General features: G+C 38.8%; 1 protein-coding gene across 5 annotated transcripts in view; it reads right to left on the bottom strand.

Annotated features, from left to right (window-relative positions):
- ZDHHC3 (zDHHC palmitoyltransferase 3) overlaps nucleotides 1–25,549 on the bottom strand; it is a 38,231-nt gene extending 12,682 nt beyond the window's left edge. Inside the window, exons 1-6 of one of the 5 annotated variants that reach the window (XM_072412266.1) lie at nucleotides 25,372–25,549; nucleotides 18,791–19,121; nucleotides 14,211–14,335; nucleotides 11,235–11,331; nucleotides 10,597–10,678; nucleotides 9,976–10,106 (exon numbers count right to left, since the gene is read on the bottom strand). In XM_072412266.1, coding sequence (XP_072268367.1) covers nucleotides 9,976–10,106; nucleotides 10,597–10,678; nucleotides 11,235–11,331; nucleotides 14,211–14,335; nucleotides 18,791–19,093 — 738 coding nt within the window. In that variant the 5' untranslated portion in view covers nucleotides 19,094–19,121; nucleotides 25,372–25,549. The other 4 variants (XM_072412271.1, XM_072412268.1, XM_072412270.1 and 1 more) reach the window with 4 other exon arrangements.
- Between the last annotated feature and the right edge of the window lie 8 nt (nucleotides 25,550–25,557).

Raw genomic sequence — 25,557 nt, 5'->3', positions numbered from 1 at the left:
GGTAGGCTATGGTTTCATTTGTGACAGGACAATACAATGGTATAAATGTGAATTCACAGTTGTCCTGTGGGACCAGTTAATGAAAGGCATATCTTGTAAACGTTCTGTGTAAAAGGAAATCAATGTATTCCACCCACTAAAAATTGTGTAAAGGATACTAAACTATGATGTGAAGTTCGGCCCACCAACAGCACAGGTAAGTTAAGACACACTGAGAATTATAGTCTTAGTTTAGAAAATAGAAATGTTACAGAAGAGATCAAATAGGTAACAAGTCACACAGGTAAAGTGAAATATAAATATAGTGAAAAATTATCCAAAGTCTCAATGCACAAGTGATATTAGGTTTGTAAAAGCAAAACTTCTTCCAGGCTGGTACAGGATTGTGGCACCTAGGGGCCCAGTCATCAATAGTCATTGTTCAATAAAGAACTGGGCAAGTATTCTAGACACAAGCTATATCTTTAGAGATCTGGAACTTCAAATATGGTCCATTTTTATAAATACATGAACTAAGTGAGACACAACACATGCCAGTATTCCACCAGTATAATGGAAGGGTATAAAACTCAGCACAAACTAAGCTCTCCCTTACTTCAAAACATTCAGCTTGTTTCAGGCACAGGAGTTTTCAGCACCAGAAATGTTGCCTACAATATACCTAGTAATACACAAAATACTAAAAGATAAACCTATTTTATCATAGACAAAAAAAAGGTAGAAAATTAAGTCAGTTGGAGCCTAAACCACAATCCAACCTTGCACTGAACTTGTGCGTTACCTCTGTAGGTTAAAGCAACAGGTTCACTTTAATGCCTATTATTTTACTTCCTGCTGCTCCAATGGATGCCAGAAGGTTTTTGTTGGAAATTATCAATCCACTAGAAAAGGGCAAACCACAATGTCTAATGCCATATTCCTACATGCCACTGCCATTTTCAAAACACGTGTACTGCAGCTATCTGCCATCATTAGAAAGTGCAGCTTTCGGCACCACATCACATACATACGTAGTACATGCTATGCATTTGAGGTGCCACGTCAAAACTTATGTCATGTTGTTACTGCTGGTTCCATGAATGCACTAAATTCCAGAAATCTAAGAATTTAATGACATTTAACACACTAGTGATAACAAGGTCTTTTCAAGCTAAGCTTACCCCTGCACCACTAACTTCAAATACATATCAACAAGATAATTTTTGTGATGGCAGAAATAATTGGATTTTATTAGAAAAATGTTTTTGGACCCACTTACAATGTGCCAAATTTTCTGCACTGTAAACAGTCTGTCAAAATGAGATCATTTCTTTCTTTTTAATCTAATTGTTATTAGTTGCTTATAAGGATCAATCTGTGATCCCTCTTTTTTACCCCCAAGGCACAGAGGGGCTTTCCACTCCCACCTATTATAACCTAACCACCACCAACAGCATCAGTTTCCCACCCACAATGGTATGAAATTGACATTATCATATTCCAGTGTCCACTTGCTCTTCCAGCATCCACCCTGTTGCCCTTTAGTACCCACTCACAATAGAACAATTTTTTTTAAAGTATTACAGTGTTCTCCCCAGACCCTTTAAGTCGGGTGCACCACCTGGCACTTTTCAGTAACTATCCGGCTGTTTTTGGGTCACAATACAGGGACTGCCACCCACCTACAATTTCTTCCCATCCGGCTTAAAAAAAATTCTGGGTTGAACACTGGTATTACTTCCCCATTATGCCAATATGCAACTGCAGACCGTCCTTTATTAATGCCACTATACACCAGGCCTACCCCACACTTGCCATTAACAACGTCTAGCTTCTATAATTTAGCCCTGATACAGTTATGCTTACATGGACAAGAGTAAAGTGTAGTACCGGTTACTGCCATCATTTGGAACATTAAATACCAAATCTTCCATTAAACGTGAGAGAGTTTTATCAATACCCTAAACAGCCCTCAGAACTGTTCCCTCCTGGCAGCTGTACATTTACCTCTGATATTGTGCTGATTATTAGTATATATTCATTCATGTGCTGCATTTCAAAAAAATTAATTGTGTATTGCATAATTTGAACTAACATAAAACCATGTTTAAAAAATGCAATACATTTTATCATATAAGCCTGTCTATACCTAACATCGCCATGTCTGGCAAACAATTTAATTACAATGTAAACTGTTGCACAATGCTACAACTACTCTAAAGCTCAATAAAAACTACGAGGAGCACAGATTCTAATCATTATTTGCCTTTCACACGTGCATAATGTGGTCTTTAATAACATGCTAATTCATTCTTTAAATACAATGAAGACGAATTGTTAGAAGAAGATTTTCTGCTGCAGCTGAATTACATAGTTCTCCCCAGAAGGTTTTAGCAGGTTGCTCCGCCCGACTGCAGTACCTCCCCCGCCCACCTCCTATCCGCAGTTCTAATCCTCTGCACAGATCTCTGAGGCTGCTCTGTGCTTAGCTGTCATCCTGAGGATTGCTGATGCTGATGAGAGATGGGCAGGGAGATCAGCACACAGTTCAGCCTTGATGGAAGTGGCACACAGGCAGGCCCACCCCCATATCTGATAGTACAAGCTGGGGTATCTATTACAAAAAAAGGTGCTTCTAAAATGTATCCAACCGAGTGGGCGTGTACAATGAGGTCATCAGCAGCAACACAGATATAAATCACTGTGTACAAACCTTCATATCTCCTAAACCGTATGTTGTTTAAGGTACACAGGGGACCCTCATAGCCACTAGTAACCAAAATAGTAGCCCCTTAGCTTTAGGAAATTACCCATTTTTTTTTTCTGCTAATTTGAATTAGGCCTCACTTGTTACACCACATTGATCACACTAATACACTACTACAAGGCATTACACTAATAAAACATAGAACACTATGCGGTTGGATGAAAATACACAGCACTGGGCAGTTGAGGCATAGTTCATAGAATGGAAAAATTATACTACTAACTAATTATACATACTAACAGGACAGGCATTAGAAAGATGGAACAAAGTATAAGGGGTAGGTAGAACACTACACTAATAGGGGTTACTGGTTATCTGTGGCATAAACTACTGGGAACAATAAATTTGCTGTCTTGCCCTGACCCCTTTTTGACCACCTGGCTACAGCTTTCCCCCACCCAGCTGAAAAAAAATTCTGGGGGGAACACTACAGATTATACACCCTTATCATGTGGGGTGTAGTAGTAATCTGTACAAAGATTCACCCATATCAGGACACATAGTGAAAGTAGTAAAAAGATAAATATAAAAGATACCTACGTAACAACTTGACAGTCAAAGAAAAGCATGGTAAAAGTAAGGACATCTGTGGGTGTCAAACTCAAACATGATTTCACTATATCACCCACAATGTGCAGCGACGCATGGAAATGACAGGGCGAGACATCCCACTCATCACTGCCCCTCTCAGTGGGACCATATCAGGTATAATGTATTTATTCTTATATAGATGTTTATCATCAGAATCCTAATGTCCTTCATCTCGCCCTCCTGATGAAGATGAAATGAAACACACTGAGGAGTCAGAAATAAGGAATTTATGTTTATGGTGGAGATATGTACAGTATATGAGTAATTTCTATGGAATTGTTTTTATATATAACCTTTATTGCATTTATTAATAACATTTATGGGTTTTATGAATGGTTGTAAGTTTATTAACTTAAAAATCCTTATTTGTTGGTACTACTAATAGTAAAGGTATTCAACATAAGGATAAGCACCCTTACTATATTCTTGCTCAGTTTATTACCACCCAACTAAATAGTTTTTCAGGTAACTCTTATAGGTCCTCAATACTATTGGCTGAATATACAGAGCTAACACATGAAGGTAAGGATGGGTATTTAACAAAAATATAGGTGCAAGTTATTTTTAAGGAGCCTAATAGGATTCAGTTTGGAAAGTGCTGTCAAAATGCTTTATGAGTGTTTGGCCCTTTTTTACTAAGGCTCTCAAAGACTGGAGACAATGCACTATCATGAAAGAACCTGAGTGATCCAGCACACCTGGAATGGATTGCTTAAAATTATTTCCTAAAATTTTTGGTAAATGTTTTTAACCATTGACCAAATACATATCAGGTTTGCTGGATCACCCAGGATCTCCCATGATAGTCTATCCACTCCAGTCTTGGAGAGCTTTAGTAAATCAGGCAGTGAGGACATTTAATGGCTAGGAAGGGGCACAAGTGCTTGCTGGATTGTAAGGCCTTACAGGCATGCAGGCTGATCTCCATGGAAACACCAAATAACCATCATTTTCTTTAGAAAATGTCTTGCTCCTAAATAAAGCTATATGAATTGAAAAAAAAATACAATGTTGGATATGGCAATTGGACTGTCAGCTGGGATATCGTAGCATACAATTGGCTAGGAGGGCACACATGATCACTGATTTGTAATGTTTTGGACAGACAGCCGGCGCTATGGAAATAACTGTAATTTTTCAAAACTGGTGACACGCCATTGGTCAGATAGGTGGTGTACCTACATTGATGCTGTGGCTATTCATTGCTTGCCGAGGAGCCTCTCTAGAAGCATCTCTAAAGCGATTTGACCGAGACTTGTGCGTATTGCAGATTTCTATTTGCCTTTTTGCTGACTTACCTACACCTCATTCACCTATATCTACTCCATCATATACAGCTCATTCTTATACAGCTCATTCTTATACACCTCATTCACATACACCTCATTCACATACACCTCATTCACATACACCTCATTCACATACACCTCATTCACATACACCTCATTCACATACACCTCATTCACATACTCTTTATTTTTGTATACCTGAATCACCTACAAGAGCATCTGCCACCATCAAGATGCCAAGAAGGAATGTCAGAGGACATTCGCGGCCTAACATCCGTGAAATGCCATCACGTGAGGATGAAGGCCAATATTCTCCAGTGGCTCACAGGACTAGATCCAGAGCTGGACTTCAGCATGAAACACCAGAGCTGCCGCAAAGATCCACACGGCAAAGACATCGGACCTCTGCCTCCTCACAGAGGGAGAGAAGCCGTTCTCCAGTCGTTCCTCAAAACCACCAAAGACCCGAGGACATACAGACACCCCCAGCCAGTGACCAGCAGAGAGAGGAGCGGCCAACCTGCACCATCTGCTTGGGTGAGTTTAACATGGGTGAGCCCCTTGGTCAATTAAGCTGCTCCCATGTATTCCACAATACCTGCATCCAGACATGGCTAAGACAAAGACCTACCTGTCCAAACTGCAGGCAAATTGTTCTTCGACTCGTTCATTCACAGGGTGAAGACACCGATGGTATGCGTCGAGTTATGATATGGGTTGATGAACTTCAACAAGAGGTAGAAATCACTGTCCCTGAAAGGGTCATAACTCCTTGGACAAGGGTGTCTGTAACTATCAGTGAACAGAGACAACTTGTGAGATTTTTTTGCCGTGGACCAGCAGATTGAGACTCAACAGGCGCTGGATCGATCTACATAGGATTTCAAATGTCTGTTTGTACATTGCTGGACTTTGCAAAGGTAATTATTCTATCACTTAACATTAGTGTTGTTTCCTTATTTCTAGGGCACATTTACCTTTTCAGGGGTCAGGGTTTACCAAAGTAAATTTTACTACAGACCTGTGTGGACCTACAGTCCACACAGACTTTTATGGCTAGGAGGGGGGCACACCAGCTTGCTGCCCCCATCTTCTATCTACAAAGTATTCATTTGAAAATCAACCTTCCCATGAGGTTAGATGAGCATGGACCCTGCCAAGGTAAATATTACTTAAAAAAGGAGAAATAGAGATATTATTTTAATGTACAGTTGCTCATCTTTTGACCGATTTAATTTAATTATGTTTAGCCAGGTTAAACTTATTTTGAGGATGGGAAAGGGGTACGGCTATATTGCCTGAACATATGTACACTATGTAGGTCTTTGTCCAGCTAAGCATAGCGCCTGTCATTTTCTTCAGAGGGTATAGCCAGGGACAGCTTTCCTGTGCTGGCCTGGCTTAATTTGGATAGCCAGCCAGCTACATTAGTGGCAAGCACATAAACAATGCAGGACCCTGCACAGGGTAGCGGCAATCCTATCATTGTGAACATCCTGAACATTGCTGAACCTTGCAAAAATAATTTTATTATCAGTTAACATTTTTTCTAGGGCTCATTTAACTCTTTCAGGAATGGTATAAGGGGCACTACATTCCCCTATACTCATTTCTGAGAGGATAAACATCTGGTGTTCCACTTCCAAAATCCAATTAGTTCTTCGCCCACAGATTTCACAACACTGAGGTCAGGATGTGAGGATAAGGCCTTGGGTTGGGCACAGGACGGTGTCAGATTTTGCCAAGGTAAAGTTGGCTACACACCTTTTGCCCTTTTTTAACTATTGCAAGTCCACACAGCCTTTTTTTAAGGCTAGGAGGGGGGCACACAAGTTTGGAAAGGAAATTATTTTATCAGATAAAATTAGTGTTGCCTCCTTATTTGTAAGGATAATTTTAACTCTTTGTGGAATTGTGTAAAGGGGCACTACACTCCCCTTTACCCACTGCCAGGGGATAAACATTTGGTGTTCCCGTTCTCAAAGAGGCTTTCAAATTCTAATTAGCTCTTCGCCCACAAACCCCACACCACTGAGGTCAGGATGTGGAAGTTTATCCTGAGGTCAGGATGTGGACAGTTATTTGACTGAACATATGTAAACTATGTAGGTCTTTGTCCTGCTGACCTTGGAAAGGGTCCAAGAAGTTGAGCTTTCTGCAGAGATCATAACAGCTAAGGTTTACCATTGCCAGGAATTGGATGGAGAGCATTAACATAGATTCTTTGACCAGATCCTGTTCATCTGAGCAGGATGTGGATGAAGAACTTCATCGATCCCGTGATCCGATCCTGTCCATATGAGTAGGATCTATGAGGACAGGTGGTGGTGGGGGGATTGATCTTTGCAGAATGTAATTTGGACTACGCTGGACCCTACTTCTAGGGCTATATTAACTCTATTAGGGAATGTGCAAAGGATTTTTGGGTAAGAATTCATTTTGCACTGGGTACAACCAGCGCTGGATCAGTCTGCCTGGGATCTCATCTTTGACAACGCTGGAGCTTGCAAAGGTAACTATTAGTTTGTGTGCTTTTGCAAAAGAGAATGGGGCTGCTCACTTTTTGCCCCCTACCTTTATCAAGCTGTATTCTAGGAGACTATTTATGGCTATGAGAGGGGCACACATGCCCCAATTTCCTATCCATAAAGCTCCCAAGCCTTTTACCTCTACAAATAATAGAGACACTCATGAACTATTAACCATACATTGGCAGACATGCACTAATTTACACATAGACAGACAGATGTCTAGACATACACCAGCTGGCAGATATGTACGCTAGTGAGATCTACACACACAGACAAATTAGCCTAGAGGACACACACACACACACACACACACACACACACACACACACACAAAAAACGATGACAAGCATCGAGTAGGTTAGCTTAGTGTAGTTTAGTGTAGGTCCTGCCCTGAAAGAGTCTACCTTGTCGTGGTGGGCAGGCTTGTAATCTACTGGCCAAAATCGTGCCACCGATTAAAATTAAAATTCTGTTTCACTTTTTGGCCAGTTGATTAAACCAAAAGACTCTTGGTCAGTGATTACACTACACACACACGATTAAAAAAATACAAAAAACATAACCAAGAACCAAATTAGAAGTTAGAATAGTTAGAATATAATAATAATAGTTTTAATATTGCCATGCTAATGAAATTTTAAGGGGGCAGGTTATACAAGTGTCCCCCACTTGCACCTACATTTTCAGTTTCCTGCACCTCCCCATTCCAGATAAACTGGGGTCCAAAGAACAGAAGCAGATAGTAATGTATTGTAATATCATAAAACTATAATCTTACAATTATAGTTTTGTGAAAGGTATGTAAAAAAAAAATTAGGGGCCCCACCCTAATGCTTCTTGCTATGTAAGTGGCCCCTGGGGGTCCTTAATTTGAATTTACAATTTTGGACTCCTAGGTGCCCTTGCTTATATAATAGCAACCCAAATGTTCAATATTCACAAGTTTTTAAACTTGTGATGTCCATATCTTGATATTCTTTAAATACATTTTGGTTATTAGCAGCTATGAGAGACTTGTGTACCAACAATTTAGGAGATATGAAGGTTTGATTACATTAAGTTGTTAGGCTGCAGAACACTGCAAGAGGACATTACACACACAGCTATCACACTGCAGGTAGATACAATTCACAGGCAGTTTTTTTGCCCATAGAATATGGACAGTGATGAATGATTTTTTTTTTACATTTTTGGGGGGGACCCCTCCCCTTCCGTCTTTACTGCCATGTTGGTAATGACTGCAGGGTAAAACTGCAGCCTCCTGGGATATTTGTGTCACATATTCCAGGTGGCTGTGGGCTGCTCCTTTTGCGCATACCCAACAGCGGGAACACATAATCAGGGGCTTTCCTATAATGTAAAAAACGTGCTCAATCCCACACATGCCCAATGAGATCAGCACTTGATGGAACGGTGAGCACTGGAAAGAAAAGGGAATCTGTAATCTGGGAAAGGGATTACACAAATAAAACATAAAACACTAGAGAGTTGGATTAAAATACACAGCACTGAATAGTATTGGTATAGTACCAGGCATTACAAAGTTGGAATGAAGTATGGGGGGTGGGTAGAACACTGACACAATAATAGGGGTTACTGGATACCTGTGGCATAAATAAATAAGAGAAATATATTTGCTGTGTCCTGCCACGCCCACCCCCACCCCCCCCGACTACAGCTTCCCCCACTTGGCTGAAAAAAAATTTCTGGGTAGAAGACTGGAATTGCATTACCAGAATAATAGATGTGATGTGAAATAGTGATATTTCTTTAACTGGCTCGTTTTTAATTTCAGCTACTGATAGACTCATAAATGTTATGCAAGTATACCTATACCCCCATCACACATGCAAAAGTTCTCCTTTAGACAATATAAGCAACCATTCTATCTAGAAGAACAGTAGTAATGTATACCAACATATTTCCTATTGCTTTTAGAGAAGAGTAGGAAGAAACAACCCAGTGACACTTCTTTTTGATGACAAAATGGGGCTCTAGGCAAATATAGAGCGGAGGCCAGAAATGCACAGCATTCCAGCCCCCTGCACCACCTTTCAATCTGTCAAATCCCTGGGAAATTGACCAGCATCATCCCCCTCCACAAAATTACCTGGCCCTGCCGCACAACTGCGCATCATAAAAAAAACTGTACAAGAAATACAAAGTTATATATTTCTATGTATATTAAACAAAACAAAGAAATACATTTTCAAAAAGATCCCATGAAAAGTAGCTACATGATGTTAGAATCTCTAATTTTACCAGTCTGTAGCCCTATAGATAGGGACATTAGAGGCTTTAGCAGATGTTCAGAGGTACAAAAAAAAAGATAAAATCGATAATTACAAAAAAGAAACTATATATAATGGGGTATACAGCATTAGTATTATAGGGGTGCAACAATTTAATTTTAAGGTATATTGCAGTGATCTAACATACATATAAGAAAAGGCCTGCATGTGTCTCTAGTTTTCAGGATTCTCTGACACTGAAAAATCCAGACACAATTGGCTTGTTCATGGGAAAACTATACAAAACTTGAAGATGCATGAGTTGGCTTCCTAATCCTATTATAGTGGCATAGTATCTGAACAGCATATTTATGAACACGTCTTGCCAAGTCAGTAAATATAATAAAAAAAAAGGAAATGCATCATATAACAAGAGTAATGATCCAAACAAACAAACAATGCCAAGAAACCCCTGCTTTGAAAAATAGCTACTGGTGCTATAAAAATTGCATTACCTAATAATCAGAATTCAAAAGACAAAAAAAACAAAGGGTTTATGAAATAGGATCCTAAAGGTAAGTACTCACCGTTTCATCAGTACATATGGAATGTACCTGTGTCCCAAACATCACAGCAGTGAAAATAAGGAAGAGTAAACCCTCAAAACAAAGTAGAATAAGCAAGATGACTGTGGTGGGTGGTGAAAATGAGCTGCACTCTGTAGAAAACAAACAAGAAACTTGGATATGTAAAGGGTTATTTTATTAGCAAAAAAGGAAAGCTTTGAGGCTAGGAAGACATGATCTTTAACTATTGAATTTAAAACTCTCAGAATCAAGAATAAAATGTTATTGCCATAAATATGTTTTCTGGCAACAAATGTTAAAAATGTATCTTTCACATTAGCCAAGTACACTTCACATGCATCAATACAAAAAAGCTGTGCGTTCCTGTGGACAGAAGCACAGCACCACAGGAAAGTTTCTTGATCAAAAGGTGATTTTTAATCCAATATTCACCCTAGCCATGATGCTTATTTTAGCTAAATACTATACAGAACCAGAGAAATCATAGGAAATAAACATCTGGGTGTACATTGTAGTAATATAAATTGTCTGATATATATATATATATATATATATATATATATATATATATATGTATGATAGAACATGACATTTGTGGATAGCTGTACAGGTATTACTCACTTGTCCAGTCTTCTTCAAAGCAATACAGGAAATGAAACCCAACCATAATTAGGGCATGCAAGGAGATCAGAGCTATATACATCTGAAAGAAACAAAGACAATATCAGATAACAGCAAAAACTAGAAATAAATAGAGCTGTAATAAAAACAGAAAATATAAAATTTACATTATAACAAAATCATCATTATATTGTCTTTAAAAGTAGGGTTAAATTCTAGTATTCCTCTCAGTCTCACAGCGGTGTTTAACAAAGTCTAAATATTCCTTTAATATGGAATACCAAAGAACTTGGAGAAAAAGTGTAAAGTGAGTATTCCAAGTCAAACAACAACCAATACTATACTATAGCAAGAGAAGGGCAGAAGATCACTCTTTATTTATATATTATATATAGGGTTGCAGTATATTGCCACCTGCTCAATTCAATTATTTCTCCAGCACACTGCATTAGGCCCATATTGGCAATCCTATTTTTACAGCCAATATTGGTATATTGACATATACATAAGTTGGGCAAAGCACATGTTTTTATCATCTTACCTACATCACTTTATACATGTTACGAGAACACATATTAAAAAACATAGGTACATGTTAAGCTATAATCAAAACTAGGACTTTGAAATCCATCACTTACAGTAAACAAGACAAAAAATTTCTGGTTGTTTTCTCCCACACAATTATTGACCCAAGGACAATGGTGATCCATTTTTTTAATGCATCTTTTGCATACACTAAATAAAGGAAAAAGAAACATATGGTATAATTAGATTTATATTTTGGGGGGACACTGAGCAACAACTTGACACAGACTGACAATCAAATAATGTCAGCAAGGACTAACATCTAATTCCAAAATAAAAGTGAAAATAAACTGGCTATTGCACACACAAACACCAGCACAGAATGATGGCTCTATAGTCCTAAAATGACTACTTCCTTTCACTCAGGCTAAATGTGGAAATAGAATTTTGAAATAAACTGTGGAGGTCTTAATTAAATATGTCTGCCAGTAAGATAGTTGTTATAACCGCTTAATATAAAAGTCTCCAACAATAGCCCGGCTGTTTTTTCAGTGTATCTTTAGCAAGTAGTTAGTCATTCAAGTATCTAAAGTTTCCAAACAAGGAGTCAATGTGATTTTTATATAACAAGTCCTCCCAGACCTTCATCCCCAGGGCTTCTTATTTTCATCTTTTCATTATAGATTGGAATTTCATTATCAGATTGGAATATATGGAGGCTGTCAAATCACTGCTAGTGGTGGGTGGAGGCACATACACTGGTTGGGGGGTCTGCCCACTTCTAACCCCACCCTGCCTTCTGACCAGGGGCCAAAAAAAACCTCACCCAGCACGTGATAGCATTTTTCTGGATATCCATTTCTCACCTTCCGACTGAATACCACCTGGACCAACCTCTACTAGATTTCTGACCATGAACCCTCCCCATCCTTTTAATACCTTGCCTGGTCTGTTGTCTACCAGTGTTTGACCCTGGCTTGGCTTTCTGACCTACTCTACTCTACTTCACATGTCTATGGTTCTCAATCAATTTCCACCAAGTCCACCAGATGCCATCCATTGCCTACCCAAGCCCTGGACACTAGCAAAGGCTATGGCACTAGATTAAAGGATTGCAGTGTTCTCCTTAGAACTGTAGGGGGTGGTGGCTCCAGTATTGTGACCCAAATGTTCAGTAGCCACTGAAAAAGTGCAGAGTGATGTGCCCGGCTCAAAGGGGCTGGAGAGAACACTGGATTGACATCTGGATTAGCATTGGACTTTAGTCTAATATTGCACCCTTACATATTATACCTTTTATATTTTGACTTTCAGAGGTTCTTTAACATCATCAGTTGCATGAAATGTTTTCCTACTAAGAATCAAATAATAAAATAGGTAACCTGAATAATTAAGCTGCAGCAACAAATTTAGTTACACAATGCAATGAAAGTCGCTACCCGGTTAACATAAAAAGTTTAGTTTAGCTTTGTAACTAAACTGAGTTACATACAAATTCTAGTTTCTCAATTCTGTAACAGTAATTAGATATCTATTGCCTTGTATGTGGTTTCAACCCAACACCAAGTCAACAGTACTTTAATCTATAACACACCTCTTCTTATGGATTTTCATTTATTCCTCTACAGTAAGTGAAAAATCACTTTTTAGAAAGCAAGCTTATTTTTTTACTTTACTTTTTTTTTTCTTTTAATTTTTAGTATTAATGACCGATTTTAGATCACTAAACAACTAGACAAAGCAGGTTAGACTGATACATACCCATTATTGTGAATAAGTTTCCAGGCATTTTAATACATTGGCTAAACCGTAATCCCTAAATCCTTTGTCACTGCTAATTCAAATGGAGAATGACTCATCCTCAATCACTGCAATAACTACCATCCAATAACAAATATAATGAGTGGGAACCAAACTAAAAGATGTGTAAGGTCTTTGAAAAGTTTTTTTCTATTGAATAACAAATCATAATACTATAAATAGAGTTTCTGTTTGTAAATTCTGGCAGGATTATCTGGCAGCTATTTTTTTGGGGGAAACACCCTAGCTTAAGTTAAAATAACAATGGGGTTCAGTTGCACAAGCTGAACCCCAACCTCTTCTAAAACACCTATAAAAAAAATAATACTATTTTTAATATTGAAGAAAAAATTAAAATACCATTTGTTTTAATAGGATTGTTTTCAGTTAGCTAAAAAAGGATTTGTAGCACACTGGTGCAGGAGCGAGTTGACTTAGCTGAATATGTCATGACTATATGTTTTACTGTTAATATGCTTGAGCAAAGGTCACGGCTGGAAGTGGGTGATTATTCCAAAAAAAATAGTTAACATCCCTATCGCAGGATGTGCTGAGTAACTGACCTACACAAATTAAGAAAATTACATTAGGCTACACCTTCATGTCTCAAGTAATCTAATTGATCATCTAACATAAGCATCACATGTCTCAAAGTATTCTCATTGATCATCCAGCATACAAAAGGGTGAGAAGGTGATAGCTGTTTTAGCCAGTTACAAATGTGGTACAATACAGAAGCTCAATATACACGAGAGATTATCTCTTTTCGGCCCACTTTTATGTTGTTTCCATCTGGCCTAGTAAAGATGGGAAGGCCTGGACAGAAGGATTATTTAACTGATTAGACAAATAGAAAGTCTGCAATCATTATAGGAAAGGCTTTCTCTTATCTGCATTATAGGACCAGTCTGTTCTGTCATTATTGCAATAATTCATAGTTTATAAATGTTAGTGGAATAGGTCCATGTTTACTTCTTTGCTCTGTCTCTCACCAATAGTGATGAATAAAAATGGTATTAAAAAAAGTTATGTCTTTAGATGGGCTTTAAATCATTCCCTGTTAAGTAGATGTAAGTTTGCTGATAGTCTTTAAGGTGTGTCTGTATTAGAAAGATGAATACTAAACATCTTTTACCCAGCAAAACCGTCTACTCTAATTATAGTGTTCTTTAAACCTTCTTAAGAATTAGAATGGAAGCTCCAATTTACTTATCCCTTGTAATCTAAGATGTATTGCATCATGATAACCAGACACTTCCTCCCCTCAGTATTGATAGGTAAGACATTACCTGCAATGGTGAGCTCTGTCCGGCTTAATGCTACAACATTTGGGACATTTGTAAACCACTTGCCCTGGTTTCAGCTGCAAGCTTTCAATGAATTCCTTTGTGGCATTTCCTTTGGGAACAGCACCCTAAAAATAAATGCATATATCAGATACTTTTGTAATTAGACATACGAGCAGACAAATAGAGAATTAAGGGTGAAGCCAGTCATTTCAGTCTAAATGCGAACTGAAACTCTCAAGAAGCAAGAAAATATATGATTCCTTTGCCAAAAATAAGGATCAATCATTAAAGCAAAATAAAAAAAAGTAACACAAGGAAATTATTGTAAATAAAATTAGAACAAGAGAGTGCTAGTGTGTGGTTGCTAGACAGCAATAAAAGTTAGGACATGATGTACACACATACCCTGGATATCAGAAGCAGATAATTCCACTGGTGTTATGGGATGTGGCCTATTCTTACCTCAATGGCTGGGTGGCTGCAAAATTATGCCAGGCAGTGTATCTGCCTAAAAGGTCCTTCACTTGTGGGCTGTAGCAAACATTTGCCTTAGTATTCATTACCACAATGCATTACAATGCACCTGCTATATATAGTGATGCACTGTGGTGCCATTCATTGTGAAAAGTACCCCTACACATTATACAGGGGTCACACATTACCCACAATGCACCACAATACAAATACCATGTACAGTGGTGTCCTGCGTTTATAAATGAGTCATTACATTTTTTATTTGCTGTTGTGTGTTGGCAACCTATTCATAATGAAAAGAATGCTTTAAAGCAACATACTTCAATATTTGCACTAACATTCACAAGTAACAGTACACCAGTATGCTGTGGTAATGCAGTTTGAGTTTAGACACAGTGTGCTGCTCCTTCCAAACCGTAAGGTGATGCACTGTTGTAGTATAATACTAAATGTAGCAGTGCAATGTAATACAAAATACTGAAGGCCAAATAAGGTGCCTAACAAAATGAACTGGATGCATAAATGCTTTGTATATTTATGTGAATTTGATATGAAAGAGCCCAAATTTACCTTTGTATGTTTGGTTCAGTGTTATATAGGACAAAATTTTAAAAAACACAGAACATATGACCTATATGTAAAACCCCGGTAGATGCAAAAGGAGGTAAATATCTAGAAAAAAAACGTTCTAATATATTGGTTCAATATAAATGAAAAAAACATAGCAGTTAAAGACTGTGTATTCGGTTTAATCTTTAATTTCTGGCACAAATTTTTTGCAGAGTTCTAGTATACATTTGTTATACATTGTTTTTGATCACGTTTGCTCCAATAAATGATGGTTGGGCATACTTAAAATTCCATTTAAAGTTTATGATTCTCTGCATTAATTTGTAGAACACTCCGAAATTACCAAGGTATATGCAAAGTAACAGCAAGTGACTTAAGGCACATTAGGAATATTATGGATATTCATGAATTGTTCTGAACTTTGCTCAGACTGATTTTTATTTCTGGCTGGAGGTCCGCTTTAAGAAAATTAGTACAATGCTCAACAATATAAATTATATACAATATATATTTTTCTGCAACCTCAGTTGGTCAAAAAGATTATCACATACAAGTGCAAATACATGCTACTAGTATGCACATCTTTGGGAAATTCTCTCTGCCAACATAACTTATCTTCGGAGAACAGTTGTGCATCAGCAAAAATATCTAGCTTGTTTTAAGTCAAACTGATAAGAGTTGTCAGCTCTGGATGTCTGATGCAGTTTGTTTGTTGTGACCGTCACCTTTTCCTTCAGAAGTCACCCTTAAGCTGCGTACACACTTGCAATTTTTGTCACGATGCATGAACAGTGCTGTACATACAGCACCGTTCATGCTCTATGGAGAGGGGAGGGGGAGAGCGACGGAGCGGCACCCTGCTGCGCGCTCTCCCCTTCCCTTTCATTAGGATCGGCTGTCGTCCATCGTCCGTGGATCCGGCAGGTCGGTCGTCCGGACGATGGACGACACCGACTGTACACACGGCAGATTTTCGCCCGATAATTGGCCGATGCCGATTATCGGGCGATAAAAATCTGACGTGTGTACGTAGCTTTAGTCAGACCTACTGACTTTCAATGCTATTAGAGTTAGAGAAGAATTGCAAAATGGTTGCAGGATAACATCTGAGCTTATGGCTAAAATTGCACACACAGAAATGGTTGCAATACAGCCAAAAGGAAACACGTGGGTATAGAAAAGAAATGTGAAAACATGCAGTTCTCGCATTCCTTCTCCAGCGATTTCAGTCCAACTCTCAACAGCACATGAATATGAACTGGCACTATTGGAATAATAAGCACTGGCCTACAACTTACAAAGGAATTGTCTTGTGTACAAAGCAAAACACGCTTACGTAGTTACAATAACTTACAACATCCCTACAATTTGTTTGTCAAATGATTGCACTTAGTGCTCTTTATGCAAACATTTTAAATCAAGTGTAAAATTATCCAGAGGGCAGAAGTTGAAATATGACTCTTATGAGACAAAAAAAAATATTTCCCTCTCTCTAGTGCACGCACAGTGCAACATACATATACACACACACACTCCTCCGTCGTTCTATCCAGTTATGGTTTGGGATGCTATGTGACTCACTACCCTTGCTATTGCCTAAATGCCATAAATAAAAAAAAATGTAATAAATAAATGTTTTAATAAAGGTGGAGTTTGATGTGCAATACCACCCGAATGCCTACTTCCCTGTGTGTGTTGGAGAAGCTAAATACAGTGACCCTTCCTGAGAAGGTGATCCCGCACTACACTTCAGCATCTTCAACACAATCAACATTTTCCAGGATCCCATCAGGATGATAACACCCCCTGCGCTATGGAAGTAGTGATTTAAGGCAACAATAAAGCAGGAGAGGGGGCAAAAAAAAAAAAAAAAAAAAAAGGAATCTTGCAGTAAGTGAAATGCACTCTTCAGTATTCTCCACAGAATTTTTTTAGCTGGTTAGGAAGAAAACTTCTCTTTAGGGTCTTAGTGCATACCTAATACCTCTTTAGGTACAATATTCTACTGCACTGCAATCATTATGTAATGTGGTGTAACTCTTGACTGCGTCTGACAAATCCTGAAATATTACTTTTGCACCAACCAAAAGAAGTTACTGCATGATTATTGGCAGATGGAAGTTGGCATTCTCAATGTATATTCTAGATAGCAGCCTGAGGGTACAGTTAAGGAGTAGTTTTAGCTTCATTTCCCAGGGCACACAAGTCAGGAAAAAGCTAATTTACCAATGTTCATATACAGGATACAAAATGTTACAACAGGGTGCTGTATTAGCTAAGCTTTTCCATGACATGTAATTACCTACACACCTACTTGTGTAAACACACATCCTGATAAGTGAGGCTTTATGTTAAGGTGTTCCACTCTGACAGTAAATATGTCTTTGCAGCATACTGCCTAAGAATTTATAACCTGGATTTCAGACATCAGTGTTACCTGTTCTCATGTAGAGGTAAATGCTAAATGCTACACAAAGAGCCAGGTAAAACTTTTGCATACTTTTTAGGTATTTTTTTTAAGCTGTAAGATGTGTTAGCTGCATTTTATAAAAAAAAATGCTGTAATGCTTTTCAAAGGGAGAGCTGCATGTGTGCACACCCAGATGAGATATTTTTACAGTGCATAATGCATGCGCTTTATGTAGTACCATTGAACACTCCATGCTCAGATGCAACTGCTATATGACCCTTCCTGTGGTGCTGAATAGTGTGTCTTTCGCTGCATCCTCTGGTTGCACGTTTTGGATTCTTATGCCACTTCTGTGTACTACATCAATCACTTATCTAATCATAGCCATATTACTAGCAATGTAGAAATTTTAATAAAACGCTGAACTGATTAAAATGATCACACATAGCTCAGAGACGTTCATTTCAAAAAGCACAGATTTACAGGTTATGTTACCCAACCTATTGCAATTTGTACTGAGGGAAATACATAGGATGCAATTGGTAATATCTTGTGTTATTGGTAGCTCCCTGGCTGTTTCTGGGAGTCATGACCTTAAGGCTATGTACACACGTGCAATAATTGTTGTTGGAAAGAGTCTTTCACAGGCTTTTCCAGTGAAAAACGATTGCATGAGCGAGCGCTGTACATACAGCAACATTCTGCTCCATGAAGAGGGGAGGGGGGAGAACGACGAAGCAGCACTCCACTGTGCCCTCTCCCCTTCACTTTCATTGCGATCGTTCCTCGTCCCTTGCCCATGGATCCGCCAGACAGTCGTTCCAACGACATTGCTTCACATGCTGTACATGCGCCAGATTCTCGTTTGATATCCAGCCTGAGGCGATTATCGGACAAGAATCATTTGACATGTGTACGTAGCCTAAGCAATACACAGTAAATACATTTTTCTTCTAGGTCAGCAACTCAGAAAAGACAAAAGGCATTTAATTAGCATTAAATAAAATCAGTGAAGCTAAATACAGGGAGAGGTGTACACAGTAAAAAAACATGAAATCAAATTAGATGTTATTTTATACTAATGATAATAAATGTAAAGCAGCAAATGTATTATATCTATACTTACTGGATCAGTAATCATAGCTCGCAGATGAGATGCCAATGCCATAAATGCCAAAATATTAAAGATGATCCCATTGATTGTGCTATAAATAATGTCTTTGGATGGTAGCAGCATAACAAAAATGACAACAAACTCGGCATAGAAAACCAGTAGCCAAGTTACTACGCCACATGCAATGCCGCAACCGTCCTTGATGAACCACACTTTATCCATGGAGCTATCCACAGGTGGCGGGATGCACTTCTCTGGCTGGAGGTACTCTGCTGTTCTCTCAATGTCGCGGAAGCGGTGGCTTGGGGGAGACATGATAAGCTTTACATTCCATATTTTCTGCCTGTAAGAGATACTGAAAATTACATCACATATAATGAAATGTACAAAAAAGGTTGGGATTCATTATTCAAAAGCAGGGCTAGAACTATGAATAAGCATGACAAGAATCTCTCCTCACTCTACAGACACACACTTCAAAATAGTGTTTATCCACAGCAGGGACTAGAAGAAAACATGCTGCCCTGTGCCAGACTCTTGTCGCTGGGAAGAAGCTTCACCTTCCAACATGACAATAAAGCACACAGCAAATCTGACCGGACAGTGGCTAAAAGGTAAATATCCTATTCAGAGCCCAGACTGAAATCCTATTGAAACTCTGTGAAATGACTTGAAGATTGCACTCTACCAATGGTCTAATTTCAGAGTTTAAGCAGTTCTGTAATAAAAAGTGAGCAAATGTTGCATAGTCTGGATGTGCAAAGTTGGTAGAAAAGTATCTCAAAGGATTCAAATGAGAATATTTTGTGGAGGGAGGGTGATTATTTTCTGTTCTCAACATACATATAAAATTTATTGGTATGCTATAACCTATACATAAAAATATACATTCACAAATGCAGTTGAAATAATAAATTGGTAAGGTCAGCATTTTATTTACTTCTAGGAAGCCAAATCAGCTTCTTTACACATGATTTGTAACTGACATTTGTGAAAGCAGAAATTATTGCATGGCTGTAGAAATTCTAACATTTGCTGGTCAGATAGGCTTTCAATGCAAGCTTTCTTCACAATTTTAACACGAATACTGGAGGATTTTTGACATGGACTGGAAGATGTCCAGTAACACACAACTTCCTATGATCCAAGCCTTTCATGGACGTCACACCACTGAGGTCCCCAGTGCTTCTGGACAGTACAACTTTTAAACATCTCTGAGCACAATGCTACAAAGGTAATATTTTGCACTTTATGTGTTGAATACAACACATATTATTTTATGTTTTTATGTGTTGAATACAACACATAAAGTTCAACATTTGAGCTGAAATGTCCACAATGGGGACATAGACAGCAATAAAAACAAGGTTTTAAACCTTATATATTAAAATCCTCATCTCTTTCTCTGGATTATAAAATGTGGGCTAACATCAGATTGGTTCTGTAAGACTGCTGATCTGTTTTTCTTACCCCCGCCCAGAAAATGAAATACACAGATATAAAGCTTACGAAACACTGAACAATATGAATTATTCATTACTCTGTGACAAGAACAGAAGGTAAAAGGTTTAATGCCACAACTTATTTATTACAGATAAAGAACAATCAATTCAATATATTATTTATACAGATCAGATTTAAAGAGATGTATATAGGAATGACAAGAAAGGTTGCCGATACAGAATCTCCTACCTCAAACAATTCTCATACTGTCAGCTCCCAGGTGACAACAGTTCATAAATCAGACACATGAACATCCATAGCACAAATCCAATTTCTCTTGCAACAGAAACTTAACAGTAATAAAGCAGACTGATCAAAGATCACCCCAGAAAAATCCAGAAAAGCTAGATTATATACCAGAAATATAAAGCCAGCTTGAAATCAGGAAGAAACTGAAGCAAGGAACGAGTGGCAGGCAACCAGGAAGCAAATTCTCATTACTCATAGAAGAACTTCCTTACCAACACCTGCCCCAGCACCTCCCAATACTCCCCTCCCTCCCAACTTCACATTCCACACCATCGGAAAGCCACCTGTATTAGTATTTGCACAGCATAAAGCAAAATTGAAAGACTGCATTGCAACTACAGAACAGTCAATTAGACAGCACAAAACAAACAACAAATCTAAGAGTAATTCTGTGCCAATACAGAAGATACCAGGAGAGAACTAGCATTACCTGTATTTCCGGTATGTACATTAAACTGTCCCCTGTGTGTGCAGATTACATGGCACAATGCTAGATTTGTCTGATCATACATTGCTCTGCTATAACTCTAGGGTTAGTTAGCAATGTTTTTGGGCTTTAGTTTAGGAGGCCACATATCAGAGCCTAGTGACCCAACATGCACCAAGGATGATCTTTGCACAAAGTAAAGTTCCATTTTTTTTCTCCCTGGTCTATGGTATCCCAACATTGCCGTATAATAATTTACTTTTTCCTGAATTTTGTTAAAGTGGAAATAAACTTACAAATTGAGGGCAGGCAAGTTCTTGATTGTAGAGGCGAGAGGCTATGTCTCATTTGCAATAAAAACAAACTAGGCCAGGGGTCTGCAACCTGCGGCTCTTCAGCCTCCTTGTTGTGGCTCCCTTCGGCTGCCGCGGGGAGATCTCTGATGGGGGATCCCCTTCCTCCCAAGACACTGCGGAGGAGGGGGATTCCCTATCCGGTGTTCTAATGAAAAAAATCTAGCAGTGAAATAAATCTACCACGGGGCGTGTACAAATGGGTGTGTACAATGACATCCCCCTCCTTTGAACCCCAATTCCTCTGGAATGGGGAGATGTACAAAACCAAAAATGTAGGTGCAAGTGGGGGACAACTGTGACTAACACCCCCTAAAATTTAATTGTTAGGCTATCATCAGAACATAAAGAACTCTGCCCATCGAAAAAATTACCGTTACACATTGCTGGAGGCACCTGAACCCCAATTTCTCTGGAACAGGAAGGGGGTACAGGTGAAAAAAATTAGGGGTGCAAGTGGGGGACACCTGTGGCTAACACCTCCTAAAAATTCCTGCCTATCAAAAAAATCTACCCTGTTACACATTGCTGGAAGCATCTAGCACCTGAACCCCAATTTCTCTGGAACAGGAAGGGGGTACAGGTGACCAAAATAGAGGTGCAAGTGGGGGACACTTATGGCTAACACCACCTACAATTGAATCGCTAAGGCATCGTCAGAAAATAAAGAACTCTGCCCATCAAAATAATCTACCCTGTTACACATTGCTGGGGGCTTCTAGCACCTGAACCCCAATTACTCAAGATTGGGGGGTACAGGTGAACAAAATTAAAGCTGCAAATGAGGGACACCTGTGGCTAACACCCCTTAAAATTTCATTGCTAAGGCATTGTCAGAACATAAAGAACTCTGCCCATCAAAAAAATCTACCCTGTTACGTTAGAAGCCTCCAGCTTGTAATGTAACAGGATGATACGTTAGAAGCTGGAGGCTTCTAGGGGCATAGTTCAGTGTTTAATTTATTTCAAAGTAGGCCTACACATGCACACTTGTTGTAACAGGTAAAATTAAAAAAATATTAAAACTTTTAAAAGTTTATAAACTGTGTTATGTTTTGTGGCTCCAGACTATTTTTCTTTAGTGGAAGAGGAGGCAAAATGGCTCTTTTGATAGTAAAGGTTGCTGACCCCTGAACTAGGCTATGGATTTGGTACAAAAACCCCTTAACTCCGACTCCTCATTTTATCGTACCACAAATTCTGACTCCTCTCATTTAAATATACTGATGTAAGTTAATGCAATAGTTTTAATTTCTATCTTTCTCATTTTAACACTTTAGGATGTAAATGCTGCAAGTGTATTTTTACATGTGATGCTCTTGTAGGAGCATTGTTTCCAGAACCACTAAAACTGCTAATATAATCATATTCATCCTCTATCATACATTGGAGCACATAATATTTCCCATCTCTTGATAAACGCTCATAAACAGCAGACTCTGGTGTGTTTAAAAGTCTTTTTGCCATTGTGAATGGGATGCACTTTCATTAAAATATAAAATGTAAAATATGTTGAACCATCCAAAGGAGTGTACACTTTGATATACACACAAACATATTCATAGTTCTATTTTATACAAACATACTTACAGCCTTCACTATACGCACAAACAAACCACAGTCCAGCACAATGCCTGAGTTTCACCATACACACAAACATACATAGCCCTACATTTTACACGAAGAAGAAATGCACAATACGCACTATTCACAGAAACATACACAAGAGCCCTGAAGTTATAGGTGATAAACAACACCTTTGCTTTCTCACAATACTCTCAGTGAAAAGGGGACATATATACCGTATTTTTCGGACCATTAGACGCTCCGGACTATAGGACGCAAAACAATGCCAGGCTGCACCAAGTAATACCGTGGTACAATGCAATACCAGGCTGCACAGTGTAATACACTGTTGCAATACAATACCAGGCTGAACCCGTGCAATACAATGCCATTGTGTTCTCACAATGTCCATCGTCAGGAGATATGAAAGGAAGTAACCTAAACCAGAGAAGTTAATAACCTTCATCTTATCTCATCTTCTTTAGAAAAGGGTTTTTGGTAAAGGCAGAGACTCTACAATCCAAACTCAGCACAATGCAGATAAACATTAATAGAAAATAAATGAAAAAATAACTTGATAATGTAAATCCACATTCAAAATTAAGGAAGGTGTACTCAATCAAATTATAAAAAAATGATCCTAGACACACAAACCAACAAAATGAAATTAACAATGAGATGTGATTAGTAATGGCAAACATAACCTTGTTTATATGTACAACTTTTTACTTTTCACATATATATATGATCTATATATCATCTTATTATATATTTTAGCATTTTTACATTTCCACATGTATGAACAGTAAGAAATAACACATCTGAATGGGGCATTAGTGAAGACATCAAGCTTTCTAAAACGTATATATATGTGTATCATAATCCATATGCGGTATATGGTATAACAGCATGGTATACATACCAAATATTTGATTTCAATACTTGGTTGCCTCTCAGTGTTGTTGATCATTTGCTGTCTACATGGATCTAAGTAATGACAGCGTGGCATCATCTGCCAACAGCCACGTCTCCACTGTTGGCATTTACCAGGGTGCATTTCCAGAAAATGACAGCAGTGTACTATGCCCGCATAATGAGTGTTAAAAACAGGGCTATGGAGTGGGTACATGCGTATGTGCGCCAATAAAGCCACCTAAAGCAGATGTTAAAAATTAGGAGCAGGAAGGTTGCAGAAATACCAGGCGATGTCCCTTCTGAATTGAAATAAACTTACTACCTGATTACAATTTTATTTTATTTACACTCACCTGTCCTCAATGTCTCCTCATCCAGGTATCATATCCTTGGCCAGGCTGGGATTCAATACCATATCCGGGCATATCGTGGCATCACGCACATGCCTAGCTCAGTGTAATTAGAAGAGGAGATTGCAAACAGGCAGGTAATTATGTTATTATGTGGAAAGAGCATCACCTGTGCCTTCTGCAATAAAAATTCTACCTGCTTGCAATTTTGGAATGAAGAACTTTAGTTCCGCTCTCCATCTGAAGCCGTATATAACATAGAGACATCGGAAGAGCATGGCTGGGGAACTAGGACACAGCAATGCTACCAGATATTACAGGAATTCCCCAAACAAGGCCCTCTTTGGCAGGGTTATCAGGCAGTGTTCTCCCCAGACCCTTTTAGCAGGGTGCACCACCCAGCACTTTTCGGTAACCACCCAGCTGGTTTTAGATGGTTACTGAATAGCTGGGTCACTATACAGAGCCTGCCACCCACCTACAATTTCTTCTCACCTGGCTTAAAAGAACACTTGGGTTGAGCACTGTCAGGCATTATTTTAATAAAAGCTACAGATCTGCATTAATACAACGTTTATTATGAAGGGCATTAGGGATTACATGTACTTTAAAGAGGCCCTGTCATCATTCTATCCTGACAACATAAACACAGAATGGTAACACATGTACAATGGCTCTCCGCTGCTGCTACAATTTGTAGGATTGTCAACGACTTCTGACCCATCCGCAGCAACTAATCCGATCCCCCGCCCCCAATGTAAACACAGCGGTTCTGCTGCAAGTACAAAACTCTTTAATGGCTGATGCGTAATAAGCTCACCATCATCCTATTCTTTGTATCACCTTCTCATGTTGATCTGAATTTACTGTAGTAGGGGGTCAGAGAAAAACACAAAATATACAGAACAAGAGAGCTAGTGTAAATACATGTAATCCAGATACCAGCCTTTGTTTAAATGTCAGGGAAGACTATAATGACAGGGTCTCTTTAATGTACCCCCTTCATGTATTGTGTCAATGCTAGCGATCCTGCCAAGTCTTCAGTACACACAATACTCATACCCAGTCTGTGTTTACATGTGGTGACAGGTTCTCTTTAAATACGAGTATGGCATGCAGCAAGCTATAGCACTTATATTCTCCTAGGATAACCCCTGGGGCTGCCTGCCAGTCTGTGCTCTGCCAGTACCAGGCTGACATGATGCATCCAGGTATCCATGTCAATCTTACCGCCTGCAGACAATTCCCTCCTCTCTTCTTCCTCTTGGTAACAAACCGGTGACGGGCCCCGGGGTTTCCCACCCACACTTAGGAGGAGGAGGGGGGGGGGATGAAGCAAAGGGCACCTCCGCCGCACCCACCACAACACAAAGGGGAGGAGAGTGCGAACACAGCGGCAGCACCACTGATGACGTC

Source organism: Pyxicephalus adspersus, chromosome 5 (genome assembly GCF_032062135.1).
Source record: "Pyxicephalus adspersus chromosome 5, UCB_Pads_2.0, whole genome shotgun sequence".
NCBI classification, from domain to species: Eukaryota; Metazoa; Chordata; class Amphibia; order Anura; family Pyxicephalidae; genus Pyxicephalus; species Pyxicephalus adspersus.
The sequence above is the reverse complement of the archived record's forward strand: the minus strand, read 5'-3'. Positions and strand labels throughout refer to the sequence as shown.